The sequence below is a fragment of the Physeter macrocephalus genome, chromosome 19 (genome assembly GCF_002837175.3).
Source record: "Physeter macrocephalus isolate SW-GA chromosome 19, ASM283717v5, whole genome shotgun sequence".
NCBI classification, from domain to species: Eukaryota; Metazoa; Chordata; class Mammalia; order Artiodactyla; family Physeteridae; genus Physeter; species Physeter macrocephalus.
This window is the reverse complement of record NC_041232.1, coordinates 5023669-5037859: the sequence shown is the minus strand read 5'-3', so window position 1 is coordinate 5037859 and position 14191 is coordinate 5023669. Positions and strand designations below refer to the sequence as shown.

The 14191-nt window shown below is 48.3% G+C and overlaps 1 protein-coding gene across 5 annotated transcripts in view; it reads right to left on the bottom strand.

Annotated features, from left to right (window-relative positions):
• Positions 1 to 1069: 1069 nt before the first annotated feature.
• THOC5 (THO complex subunit 5) overlaps positions 1070 to 14191 on the bottom strand; it is a 32913-nt gene continuing 19791 nt past the window's right edge. For all 5 annotated transcript variants that reach the window (XM_028480179.2, XM_007122064.4, XM_055080373.1 and 2 more), the window contains 8 exons: positions 11619 to 11720; positions 10733 to 10829; positions 10068 to 10182; positions 7648 to 7751; positions 7417 to 7504; positions 4923 to 5038; positions 4059 to 4249; positions 1070 to 1270 (listed from right to left, as the gene is read on the bottom strand). In XM_028480179.2, coding sequence (XP_028335980.1) covers positions 1207 to 1270; positions 4059 to 4249; positions 4923 to 5038; positions 7417 to 7504; positions 7648 to 7751; positions 10068 to 10182; positions 10733 to 10829; positions 11619 to 11720 — 877 coding nt within the window. In that variant the 3' untranslated portion in view covers positions 1070 to 1206. The remainder of the gene's footprint in view (positions 1271 to 4058; positions 4250 to 4922; positions 5039 to 7416; positions 7505 to 7647; positions 7752 to 10067; positions 10183 to 10732; positions 10830 to 11618; positions 11721 to 14191) is intronic.

Genomic DNA, 14191 nt, shown 5'->3' with positions numbered 1-14191 from the left:
TTTATTTCACTTTGTAAATAGCGAACTTTAGATTATACTTGCAACTGTGTAATAATTCTTCAATATTCACAACTTTATATCTTATTTCTTAAAATGAATTAAGAGTTGAGGATTGACTTTTTGGTGGGGGATGGGGTATAATTTTTCTGACAAAACTGTCCAAGAACACTCTATGCTATCTTTCATTTTGTTTGACTTTTGCAGAATTATAAAGAAGATAATTTTTCAAACATTTTAAAGGCTGTTATCTACTTCCACAGGACTTTTTTTTTTAACATCTTTATTGGAGTATAATTGCTTTACAGTGCTGTGTTAGTTTCTGCTTTACAACAAAGTGAATCAGCTATACATATACATATATCCCCATATCTCCTCCCTCTTGCATCTCCCTCCCATCCTCCCTATCCCATCCCTCTAGGTGGTCACAAAGCACCGAGCTGAGCTGATCTCCCTGTGCTGTGCGGCTACTTCCCACTAGCTATCTATTTTACATTTGGTCACAGGACTTCTCTTAATCCTCTGAGAGTCAAACCATTATTTTTTGAGGTACCTATCATGTCATCACCATGAAGTCTCTCCTCAGATGTCACCTGGTCTCACTCTGCCAGAGCATCACTGGACAGTAGCTCTGCATGTGATTCTCCAACATCACTCTCATCAACTTCATGAAATCCTGCAAGATTTAAAATTATTCTTTGGGATGTATTTGTCTGTTTCCGTTGCATTGTCAGATGTTTATAACAGCCACCAATCAGGAGAATTTGGCCATCAGAGACAGTGACAAGGTCTAGTGGAAAGAGTGAGGGGAAGGGGAAAAAAGACCTTTTGCTTTTTGTGCTATGCGACTTTGGCTTCCCCTGCCACCTGCTAATAGCAGGGACTTAGCATAACAAATACCAAGATAATGAGGACCTGCCAAAGCAAGGTGAATTGTTCTCACTCTGCTTTTCTTGGCCACCTAGAGAAAGCCTGTCCACACATGCTCTTTCACATTGTGCCAAGGCTCCCACCTGCCCATCCAGACTGCAAAGCCACCCCTTCTTCCCTAAGGAGACACAGACAAAGGCCACATGGTCAGGTGACACTTTAATAGGCTAGAAATAGAAAACCTGTCTTTGGAGACGATCAAGAGCCACATGTGCGCTGGAGCAGAAAGCAGAGGCGCAGCAGTTGGGTCTGGGGGGAAACAACAGGCCGAGTGGGAGGTCAGCGATGGCTGAAGAATCCTTGAGGATGGTTATATTTAAACGGCTTCATCCTGCTGGGGCCCCTAGAGAAACAGGAGAAGGGAGAATCGTTTTAATACCATAGGCTTTGGGCTGATAAAATAAATTACAATTCATCCACACAAGGGACTACTATTAGCTGTTAAGGGAAAAAAAAAAAGGAATGTTGTAAGAAAAGCAGACTGCAGAACAATATGAAAGGTGTGACACACTTCTGAAAAAATGTCTTTATGTGCCTGCAAAGGCATGAACACAAACCTGGAAGGGCCCTCACTGACGACGTGCACTTTGGGGGACAGGGCTTGGGCACCCTCACTTTTTAGTGTTTTTACAAAACTGCTCACTGTTGTTATATTTAACAACAAACATGTTTTATTTCTATGATTAAAGAAAAACCATAAAATCCTCCTTTGCAGGGAGATTCCCATGCAGGTAGGAGTCTGGGTGTGAAAAGAATCTGCACAAAGTTCCTGCCAAGGGCCACGTGCTTTATACTCACTACTTAGACGCTATTTCTATCATTTTATAGATTTTAAAGATGAAGAAACAGGCTTAGGGACGTAAACTGTCTGCCCAGACAGTGTCTGGTCAGAAACCAGCACAGCACAAATTCAAAACCAGGTCTGATGCCAAAGCCTGCTGGCCACAGGCAGGCTGACAATCACAGCCAAAGCCTGGACCCTGCGAAGCTTAGGTGCTTCAGCTCCAATCCTGAGCCCCCCAAGCAAAACTTCACACAGGGTTCTTTTCCATACAACTCCACAGTGAATGACATCCAGCTAAAGGGCCTCTCGTTTATCTGCCAATGACTGACATTCAATGGTAACCAGGAGGTGACACCTTGGATCTTGGTCTGAGGGAGGGTGAGAGGCAGTGTGTGGTGTGTGTGTGTGTGTGTGTGTGTAGGGGTGTGCAATCACTTACTTAAGGGAGGGCTTACTCTGCCTGCACTGTGCTTGGCACTTTACATGCTCTGCCTGGTTTAATTTCATCCTCCCAACAACACCTAAAGTGGATGCCATTTTAGGGATGAGGAATCTGAATCTCAGAGGGGTTAAGTACAGACCCTAATCACATAGGCTGGAGGTGCAATTTGAACCTAGGCCTTTCTGGCCCCAAAGGCTTTGCTCTTTTTTTTCCGGCCGTGCCACACAGCATGTGGTCTTAGTTCCCTGACCAGGGATCGAACCCGAGCCCCCTGCGTTGGAAGCACGGAGTCTTAACCACTGGACCACCAGGGAAAGTCCCCCAAAGCCTCTGCTCCTAGCCATGACGTCATGTACCTCCCCGACATCAGAAGGGTGCAGTCATCCAGGTAAGCCTAGGCATACAGCTGATGGAGACCCCATAGCCTGAAGGTACCCAGCCACGGGCAGAGCCAGACCTTGCGTTTCCTGCGGCCCAGGCCAGCCCTTTGCAGCCCAGCCCCTTGGCCTGATCCCAGTGGTCAGGTGAATTCCAGGCCAAGAACCTCACATCCCACATTTCATCAGTCATGGAATTAACTGGATCTGGGTAGCCAAAGGAGCACCTTCCCAGAATGTCCTGCCAGAGGAGCTCAGCCTGGGAGACATACCAACCACTCCAGAAAATGGGTCCTTCGGGAACCATTAGATGACAGAATATAAACACTGGCCGTGTGAGAACTCCCACCCTGGAAATGTGCTACAGCAGGCTGAGAGCGGGGTTAAGAGCTGAGTTCCCACGCAGACACACCAGGGAAAGCAAGTAATAGAAGGCACCAACATCTAGCCGCCAGCTCTGTCTGTCAGCAGCCACTCCGGGGCTGCAGCTGGTTATTATCAGCTAGCATGACAAACCAGGCCAGGTGGAGGTGCCAGACGGAGGAGGGAGGATGCTGAGGCCACTTTCAGGAGCTGAAGTTGGCTGTGTGAGAAGAAGGTAAGGGGCAGGTAAGGCACCTTTTAGACAGATAGAGAACAAAGGGATGTCCTGATTAGATACAGATGCTAGCCCTTCGCAGACACCATTCCTCCCCAACCCCTTGCCCAAAAGGGAAGGGATGCCTGAGCAGTGTGGACTCTAGAGCTCTGAAACTGGCTCTAAGAACACTAGTTAAGGGATGAAAGGGAAAGGACCCAACACCAAGGCGAAAGGAAAAGCAGCTAGCAGTGCTGTGCGTGCAGACACGCTAAATACCAAGCTGTCAGGACCTGCTGGCATTTTCTGAGCCTCCGCCTGTGCCAGGATCCATTCTGGCAGCCTTACATGAACTCTCTCTACTTCATCATGAGTTAGAAGGTAACACCTTTGGGAAAGGTTCAGAGCTGAGCTGAAGTGACTCTTCCAAAGTCACACAGCTGGTGAGCAGGAAAGCAGAGATCTGCACTTGTTTGTGTTACTTCAAAGCTGATTCCTTCTGTGACGCCTGACTGCCTATAGCTGCAATCCCCCTAGATGTGTGAGTACCTTAGGAAGTACAGCAGACTCTGGGGACTGGTGGGATGCATATAGTTTAAAAAGTTCGTTTGGACCATGAAAAGCAAACCTACTGTTTTCCACAGAAAGTAGAGAAAGGAAAGTTCAGTCAAATCCTCTTGCTCACTTGGCATGTGACCCACCTCTGGGGGGTGTTCATGATGGACAACTGGACCAGGCTGGTAGGATGGGGGCCACAGGGAAAGTTTTAGGAAGAAGGGAGCAAGCTCTTCCCAGGAAATCTGGCAGCAGGATTTTAATTTCCACGGTGAATGGAGATTAGTGCAACGGGAAACGTGCGTGCTTCCCATGCCAGGCTCACCTCTGCCCCAGGTCCCTGTGAGAGGCAGGGCTGGAGGTCCCTGGGCCCGGCACCCCCGCCCCTCCCCTTACCTGAAAAGCCGCAGACACATTTTCTCCTGGGGAAATTCCTTGGGCCCTTCCACGCTGTCGTCGTGGCTCTCCGTCTCCAGGTAGACGTCCAGCAGCACGCACAGGCGCTGCAGCTGGTTCGTCAAGAGCTGGTGGCCGGGCCGGGGGCCGCACAGCTCCTTGTAGCACACATTGACCTCACTCTCCATGGCCTATGGGTGGGAAAACCAGAAACTCAGCACCACTTTAAGGCCAGCTGGGTCTGATGATTTCACAAGAACTGCACCCTGGCCTCCGCAGGAGCTGGGCCTCTGCAGATCAAGCCGGACTGACTTGTCCTGAGGCTCCCTCTCCTCAAGACAATGGGCTCTTCCTGATCCTGACTCAGAACTTTCCCTGCCTTGCACAACCACAGACAGAGACGAAGATGTGTAGAAGAGGAATCTCAAGATAAGATCCAAATCAGGTGTTAAGGTTAAAAACATGCTCCACGACTACTGAATCAAATCCACAGGTAATAACAATAATTAACAGGTGCAATGATCTCGGACATCATCTCATTCCAGCACTTTCTGTGCATCTGAGTTTATTCTCATTTCCACAGAAGCCCAAACAACAACCTTTCACGGCAGGTATTTATATTATCCCTATTTCATAAATAGGGTGAACCTGTGGACCCCAAGCTAGATAAGGGGTTGAGATGGGTCTGAGCTCTTTCTGCTACTATGTCATGCACCCTCCAGCAAATTCTACAAATCCCGGCAGGCCCCTCTGCCCCGGGAATTGTGCCAGTGCCCAAGCCCTCAGCTGCGGCAGGTTCTGCCACTGCCCACCTCCCCAAGGAGGCTCTCCCTGCTCCTCCCACCACCCCCAGCAGGTCCTTACCCGAATATTGTCGTCGTTGTTGTTGGTTTTCTCCCCTTTCCAGTTCAGACAGAGCTGGAAAATGGGTGGGATGGAGGAGTAGCCGGGGTTCAGCACCACGGCAGCCTGGAGCTTAGCTGGGAAGGGACGGGAAGGGAGGAAAACTCAGTTCTGAGACCTGGCTTGTTAGCCGAGGCACCCTCCCCGCTGGACCCCTGAGGCTAGCTCTGTGTCTCACATTAATCCAAGCACATTCTGGTACTAACTGACTTTTACTTTTGTTCTAGAGTCTCCCAAGTGGAACTGCCAGGTTGCAGAATGTGAGGTCCTGTGACTCTGGTCCCTCCAAGGACACAGAGCTGTGTGGACTCCCCAGAGTCTGGTCCACAATGAGTTTGCCCAAGAGTTCTATTTACTCCTTTGACAGAAGTTTGTTTTCACTGGCATTTATTTGCCAGCAAGTTAAGGATTTTCCCATGTGAAGGTTTCCTATCTGTTTTTCTTTTTCAACAATATTGGGTATTAGCTGTTACATTAGTCAAATATGTTTTTTCTATTCTGTTCTTTATTTTTATCTATTTTGTTATGTGCAGCTTTTTCACAGCTAACATTTAATGACTACCTACTGTTTTCCAAGCACTGTGGTAAGCCCTTTGCACACATTTTATTTCATCCTAATAACGATTCTGAGGTAGGTACCATTATTATCATCCCATTTTACATATAAAAAAACTGAGGCTCTGACAGAAACTTCCTTAAGATCATCAAGCAGTTGCAAAGCAGCAATGCTGAGTTTAATCAGAACTACCTGATGCCAAAGCTGTGTTCATAATCATTAAATGAAATATTTGCATTTTTTAACTTTTTCATTTTTTCTCTGGTGATAGCCTTTGCCTTTTTCAATAGGATGACATTTGTCCTCTCCATCAATGGGCTAAGCACTTAGCCACTCCTTTTTCATTATTTATGGAGGAAAAAAAAAACTCTCTGACCCACCAGTAATTCAAATAAATAACAGAGAACAAGACAGTGTAGGTTAAAACAATTCTTCCCTGGGCTTCCCTGGTGGCGCAGAGGTTGAGAGTCCGCCTGCCGATGCAGGGGACACGGGTTCGTGCCCCGGTCCAGGAAGATCCCACATGCCGCGGAGCGGCTGGGCCCGTGAGCCATGGCCGCTAAGCCTGCGCGTCCGGAGCCTGTGCTCCGCAACGGGAGAGGCCACAGCAGTGAGAGGCCCGCGTACCGCAAAACAACAACAACAAAAAAACCCAATTCTTCCCTGACAGTAGCAACAACATTTATTAAAAAGTGACACTTTCCTGTTGTTTCTGCCATAACAGTTTGCACATATTTTGGGGTTTATCTCTGTTCACTACTTTTTTGTTTTTAACCCATACCATGTACTTGTTGTCCACTTATTCATTTAAATTTCACTCTTAATTTTTCAAATTCTATAATGCATCTAATGAAAATTTAAATGATCACATTCATTCCGTGTACGAATCTAGAGTACTTATCATCTTTCCAAGCTTTCTTCTGCTCAACCAGGAAGCAGAAGTGATGTCTTCCAATGACTTCCCACCCTTGGGGCTTTGTAAATTTACTGGATGCATATTTTGTGCCCTTTCAAAATAGCACTCTGTTGTTTAGGGATGAGGTTAAAGTATTTTTTAAAAGGGGAGAGGATGGAAAGCAAATGCAAAATTCCAAATAGCAGTCACCTATCGTCAGGGTGAGAATGAAGTGGGATCAAGGAGCCTCAACTGTATCTGAAATTATTTAATTTCCTCAGAATATTTCTAAAAACATGCAAAGAAAAGAAAAGGAGAAGGGAAGAAATAGAGAAACTTGAACATCAAAGAGTGCAACCTTTCCTGACATGTCTCATACTGTCTTGGAACTACAGACAACTTCCTCCGCCCTGTGGCCTCAGCACTGAGCCCCTGGGGTGGGATCCTGCAGGCTGTGCCAGACCTGCCAAGGCTGGGGCCAGATGACAGCACCACAGGCAGCATCGGGGTGGCTCCAGCAGGAAGCCTTGGCCGATCAGATGCCAGGACAACTGTGAGGAATCACAGCTCTCGATGCCTCCCAAGTGAGTGCAGGGACTGCAGAGAGGGAGGAGGGTCCTGCACTTCACATCCTGAGAGTGACAGCCCTTCCCTGAAGAGGGGGACAAGCAGGCATCTGATTCTAAAATGCAATGAAACAAAGGGGCTAAGAGCTCAGGCTCAGAGGTCAGACCGGGTTTGTGACTAAGCCCTACTTTCCTCATCTACAAAGTAGGAATATCACCAGCCCCAGGACTGTCCTGAGGATTAGCTGATAAAGCACAGACATGACTGTTGCAGAACAAGTCCTGGCTGAATGCTGCCTCTCACAACCATGACTAAAGTTTGCTAAGTCCCCACTGCAGGATTCCAGGATCTTTTGCTTCCTTTGGGCAACTCCCAGGAATGTTTTATTCTCAGCGGCACCCCTTGCTTAGAGCAACTGTGATCAGCAGAGCAATTACCTGTGCCCCTTTCCACGAGTGCCATATAGTAGAGATTGGTGTCCCCAGCCAGTCCCGTCTCCACGATGTCTTTGGTAAAATGCAGCTCCTAGAAGTCACCAGGACAGGGGGTGAACTGCTGGCTCCTCTAGTCAAATCCCTTGCCCTTCTAGTGGAGGAGCAGGAGCTGAAAGGTGACGTGGGCCTGCAGTCCCCAGGACAGCAAAAGTGGCCTGTCACCCCTCCACCTACCGTATAATCCTCATGGGCAATCGTCACCCACTTCACCAGGCGAGAGACAACCTTTGCAGGGAAGAGGTACTGGCAGTCGCTGGTAACTGGCACAATGCCGTGTTCTAAAAGAGAGCAGGACAGGTGGTGTCACAGGTAGAAATCAGCTGTCACAGCTGGGTAACTAGCATCCTCTGCAGGGCTCAGATGGCCCTGCCAGCTGTCCAGGTACACTAGGTACTCAGGTGCCCAGGTCAACACGTGCCAGAAACGAAGGCACACCAACCTGACCTTTACCCAGTGCTTGTGCTTGAGGCCGGACCCAGCACCAGCATTCACAGCACTTTATCCTTAATGCAAATGATGGCCTGCCAAACAAACAAACCCCCTGCAGCCAGAATCAGAGATGTACGGTGTCTCTACAGCAGTGACTGTTAATTAGACCAAATAGCCAAGAGGGCTGTTCTCACAGCTGACCTTGTTGGAGGAAGGACTGAAGTGTTCTGTGTTGGTTCCTCTAAGGGAAAAGAGCAGGAGGACTGCTCCTGGGTGAATTCCTGCTGGCGTTTCAATAAGCAAACGTGGCAACACGGTAAATGCTGTCCAGGATGACAATCACCCAACCCTGGGACAAAACAAACTAAGCAATGCTAATGGGGAGCAAGCAGTGCTGCCCTGGAGAAAACAGGGTCCACGTGAGGCCTCCAGACAGGTCCTGGGAACTCAACGCCTTTCCTGACAGTGGCTCTTTTAGATCAGAAAGATCTTAACCCTCACTCCTTACAAGTCCCTTGTACATGGTAGGCTGTTACAAGTATTTACAGAATGAACAAATGAAAAGCCCCACATGGCCACCATCTTGGTCAAGGGCTCATCAGAATCACCTGGGACCTTATGGAAATCACAGGGGCTCAGCCCCACCCTGGAGGATGTCAGCTCAGATGTCAGGGGAGGGATGAGGCGTGGATCCCTGGACAGCTGTATTCAAGTAAGCTCAGCGTAAGCTCCACAAAAGCAGGGCTCTGTCTTGTGCTCATGGCTCTTCTCCCTGCACGATTCTGGCTGCCTGGAATGAATTAGGCTCCTATTAAAACGCACCTCAGGACTTCCCTAGTGGCACGGTGGTTAAGAATCCGCCTGCTGGGGCTTCCCTGGTGGTGCCGTGGTTGAGAATCCGCCTGCCAGTGCAGGGGACACGGGTTCAAGCCCTGGTCCGGGAAGATCCCACATACCGCGAAGCAACTAAGCCCGTGCACCACAACTACTGAGCCTGTGATCTAGAGCCCGCGAGCCACAACTACTGAGCCCGCGTGCCTAGAGCCCGTGCTCCACAAGAGAAACCACCGCAATGAGAAGCCTGCACACCACAACAAAAGAGTAGCCCCTGATCGCTGCAACTAGAGAAAGCCCACGTGCAGCAACAAAGACCCAATGCAGCCAAAAATAATAAATAAATTAAATTAAATTAATTTATATATTAAAAAAAAAAGAATCCGCCTGCCAATGCAGAGGACACGGGTTCGAACCCTGGTCTAGGAAGATCCCACATGCCGCAGAGGAACGAAGCCCATGTGCAACAACTACTGAGCCTGTGCTCTACAGCTTGAGAGCCCGCGAGCCACAACTACTGAGCCCGCGTGCCTAGAGCCCGTGCTCCACAAGAGAAACCACCGCAATGAGAAGCCTGCACACCACAACAAAAGAGTAGCCCCTGATCGCTGCAACTAGAGAAAGCCCACGTGCAGCAACAAAGACCCAATGCAGCCAAAAATAATAAATAAATTAAATTAAATTAATTTATATATTAAAAAAAAAAGAATCCGCCTGCCAATGCAGAGGACACGGGTTCGAACCCTGGTCTAGGAAGATCCCACATGCCGCAGAGGAACGAAGCCCATGTGCAACAACTACTGAGCCTGTGCTCTACAGCTTGCGAGCCACAACTACTGAAGCCCGCGTGCCTAGAGCCCGTGCTCTGCAACAAGAGAAGCCACTGCAATGAGAAGCCTGTGCACTGCAACGAAGAGTAGCTCCCGCTTGCCACAACTAGAGAAAGCCCGCATGTAGCAACGAAGATCCAACACAGCCAAAAATAAATAAATAAATAAAAGTATTTTTTAAAAAAATAAATAAAACGCACATCAAAGTCTGATGTGCACTGACCTAGCATGATGCTCCTGACCAATCTGCTAACCTCTGCCCCCAAAAGGCTTTGGGCTGAGACAGCCCTGGTGGCCCTAAGGGGAGCTCAGACCTCTGCCTGGCAGCCTACAGCTCTCCCCAGTGGCCCAGCTAACACCTCTGCTCAACAAGTGCCAGAAAGCCAGCCCGCTTTGATTTGTCATCAGGATTCAAGAAATCTGAGTGCAGGGCTCCGTTGTCTTTGTCCCTGTGTTGTCTGAGTGGCTCTCAGGCCACAGCCCTAACTAGCACCAGCTTACCCAGGGAGGCAAACTGCTTGTGGAGGGCCAGGCGGGACTGCACCCTGGTCTTCAGCAGCTTCATGGTGGTCTCCATGTGGCTGGCGCTCAGCGAGTGGTCAGCGATCACAGTGTGCTGTGGAGGACAGCGAGTGGCACACATGTTAGTAGCTCCCCATCCCTTCCTCCAGGCACCCCTCTGTCCTAGGACCTGCCTGCCTGTGGCAGCCTGGACCACCCATGTCCTGAGATGCCTTCTGGGGACAGCAGGGTTTCCCTGCTGTGACAGGCCAGAGGCTGAGTCCCAACAGGAATGATACAAACTGCTGAGATCTTGAGAGACTGTGGAAAAGGAAGGCTTCTACTAAGGTGCCAGGTCCCCTAGGGTTCATTTCTGGCACCTTCGTACATAAGACCAAGGGGTAGCAGCACCTGAAGCCGCACTGCATGCAGGGCAAGGATCCAAGTTACTTTGACCTAGAGGGCTAACAGGCTCATGGCAAACGCAAAAGGCACCTAAACACTTGTAGGCCTTGGACATTTTAGTATCCTGAGTGGAGGGAAGATAGATCACAGCCCAGAGGGATAGCATTCTGCTAGTTCAAAGTCCCAAAGCCCTTCTGGAGTCTGTATGGGAGGAGAGGAATAGAGGTCCTCAGCCGAGGGGACTGGATCAGTGGACACACCTGGGGCTGCTCTTTGGGGAAGTGGAGGCCACCCAGCTTCTGCACCCACAAATAGGGATGCCCTAAGTCAAGTACGTAGTCCCTCAAAGTCAGGATGCTGCAGAAAAGAACACAGAATGAAATGATTCTATAAGTCATTTCTGCAGTGGTCCCCGGATATACCCCTCCTCCCACCTTCTCATCCCCCCAAAACAGAACGGTCCCACAGGCTCAGCTGTACCCATGGCCAGGCTGCCAGCAAAGCCTCTTAACTTCATCAGTTCCCTACTGTGAATTTCATCTCTCCTAGTCACTTTTCTCTTTTTCCCTTGACAGTCTTCAACTCATTAGCAAATCTCAATAAAAAGGAAGTGTCGGGGCTTCCCTGGTGGCGCAGTGGTTGGGAGCCCGCCTGCCGATGCAGGGGACATGGGTTCGTGCCCCGGTCCGGGAGGATCCCACATGCAGCGGAGCGGCTGGGCCCGTGAGCCATGGCAGCTAAGCCTGCGCGTCCGGAGCCTGCGCTTCGCAACGGGAGAGGCCACAACAGTGAGAGGCCCGCGTAACGCAAAAAAAAAAAAAAAGGCAGTGTACTTGATCTCTTCATCAGTCCACCAATTTATAAAACATTTTTAAAATTTTAATCCTCAGAGAATTAAAATGTTAAATACATCTATTATCACGTTCCCAGAGTTTTGATCCTTCCACCCTTCCCCACCCTCCATGGCCTCATAAGCAGGAAAAGGTATGTGTTCCCTTCTCCGGACAGAGCACTCCCTCCTGCCCCGCCGCCTCCCCTGCCTGCTGGGAGGCCTCTGGCCCTAACAGGTCTCCAGCTTTGGGTTTGAGCCACAGGAGAAACTCAGAAGCAGAGAGGCTGGGAGAGGAGAAAATGCTGCTGACTCACCCAACTTTATCAAACTGATACTGATTGGCTGGATTTGGAGTTTTCTTTCCATGATCCCCAGGATACAAACAGCTCAGGACTGAGTCAGGAGACAGCAAGTCACTGGAAGAGGGAAAAAACACTGCAGTGAGAACGCCGGCCAACCCATTGCTTCCATGCAGACGTGGTCATTTGGCGGTGGTAACGCCCCCTCTCACTGATGATCAAAGCCAGACCCTTTATATGCCTGAGGTCATCAGATACTCATAACCCTATGAGGTAGGGAGTATCATCATTTCCATTCTACAGAGGAGAAGATCAAGGCTTTAAAAGATATGGCTTGTCCAAGATCACACTGCTAGTAAGTGCTGGAGCCAGGATTTACTCTATTCCATCAAAGACAGTAATACTCTTAACCAACAATTTTTTAAGAAACCTATCCCTTCAAGAGTTACATGGTGACCAGAGCCTTTTCCTCAGGGGAGCAAAGCCCTGTGACACAATAGGAATAATCAGAATTTTCACAGGAGCAAAACAGATTCCTTCTACCCCAGAGAGATCCAGTGTGAAGCTTTGATATTGTGCCTATCTCACTTTTTACCAAATCTCATGCTATCACAGAAATAGGTCCCCTTTAAAATTCTCAGAAAAAGATATATCACATAGACTAGAGACAAGGTGACCTAGTGCTGTAAGCAGAGAGACACGGTGATGCCACAGCCACCTACTCACAATGGTTAAACATGTAATTAAACATGACAATTAGAGAAGAGATGGGGAGAGAATGGAGTAATTTGACCACAAAGGTCAACGAGGCCCATTCTTTCCCTTCACAAACGGGAGCTCCCTTTCGCCTTCCAGGGACAGCATCAGGAGTGACTCAGGCGGAAACTGCTGCTCTGAGCCAGCAGGCCTCCAGGAACTTAGCACCGGGAGGGTGGCAGCTTCTGGCTCTGCCCTACTCTCTCTCCTGACAGCGTCTCCCTGCACCACCACGACCCCCAAGGGTCTCTGTCGCCTTTGCTGCTTCACACAGAGAACCAGCTAGAAAATGAATTAATTGTCAGTCTTTTAGCCAATGTTTAGTGACTGTTACTAACATACAGAATCAGCCAAAATGAAACAGAACAGCTAAAAATGCACAAGATTAGGATTTTAAATTGACAAAACCTGATGGAAGAATCAAATCTTCTCGACAAAATTTCCATCTGCAATATGTGGCTCAGGACAACTGAATTTGGTAAAAAATAATGGCCATTAAAGATAAGGCTATATACTCATAAAAATATGACTATTCGGGCTTCCCTGGTGGCGCAGTGGTTGAGAATCCGCCTGCTGATGCAGGGGACACGGGTTTATGCCCCGGTCCGGGAAGATCCCACATGCCGCGGAGCGGCTGGGCCCGTGAGCCATGGCCGCTGAGCCTGTGCGTCCGGAGCCTGTGTTCCGCAACGGGAGAGGCCACAACAGTGAGAGGCCCGCGTACCACAAAAGAAAAAAAAAAAACAAAAAAACCTATTCAAAAAACTATTCAGTTACTCAGGTTTTGTTATAAAGTTTTAAAAGACATTTTAAAAATCTTTGTAAAGTGGAAATGGAAAATAATTAAAAATAATTCAATGCCTTAATGAAAAACTGATTAATGAATTAAAGTGGCCTAATGGAGATCATTCCGGAAAACAACTTCTTGAGGAAAATTCAGCAAGGTTCATATAATTCTGAATAAAATGTTTATAATAAAAACATGAATTTCCTAATGAATTAAGAGATCCTGGCATCAGTCGTCAATGCTGCTAACATCTCAAAAATAGAGACAGCCTGTGCCTCCTGATAAAATCACGCAACGTCTCTGACACAGTGCTGCACACCCACCTCCCCCGCTAAAAATGGAATCTGATCAGATCTCTAACTCTACCTACAATTTACAGGAAATACAGGGGGAGAGAGTAACACGTTCAATTGTACCGCAGGGATGCAATCATCAAAATGCAGCCTAGGGGAAACCTACAGAGCAAACAACCTACTTTCCTCAACAAATAAAAGATGGCAGGACATTCAGATGGAAAGACACTTGAAAGAAGCTTCATCCAACTGCAACACATGGACCTTAAAAAGATCCAGATTCAAAACCCAAACTGTAAGAACGAAACTAACAAAGAACACTTATGAGACAATCAGGGAAATCTGAACTCCGACTAGATAATTGATATTAAGGAATTAGTGTCATACTGTGATTAAACTGAAATTTTTAAAAAGTATCCCTGTTTTAGCTGATGAATAAATAAAACCACACACCATGGTGTCTCCATGGGGCCAAAGCAGCCTTGAGCAAAGGCCTCTAGGCTGGGAGTCTGAAGTCTAAGCCCAGCACTTCCATAATTGGACATATGCCCCTGAACTCAGTTTCTCCATCTGTAAAATAGGGGGATGAGCTAGACAACACCTGAAGGCCCTAAAGAGCTAATCCTGGCTTCAGGGTGGTGTTTCCTCCCTCTTTGGGGACGAGGGCAATGACAGTAGTGTAGTATCATGGTACACAGGCCTGGCTGGCTTTGAATCATCGCTCTCCATGCACTACCCGTGACCTTGGGGCA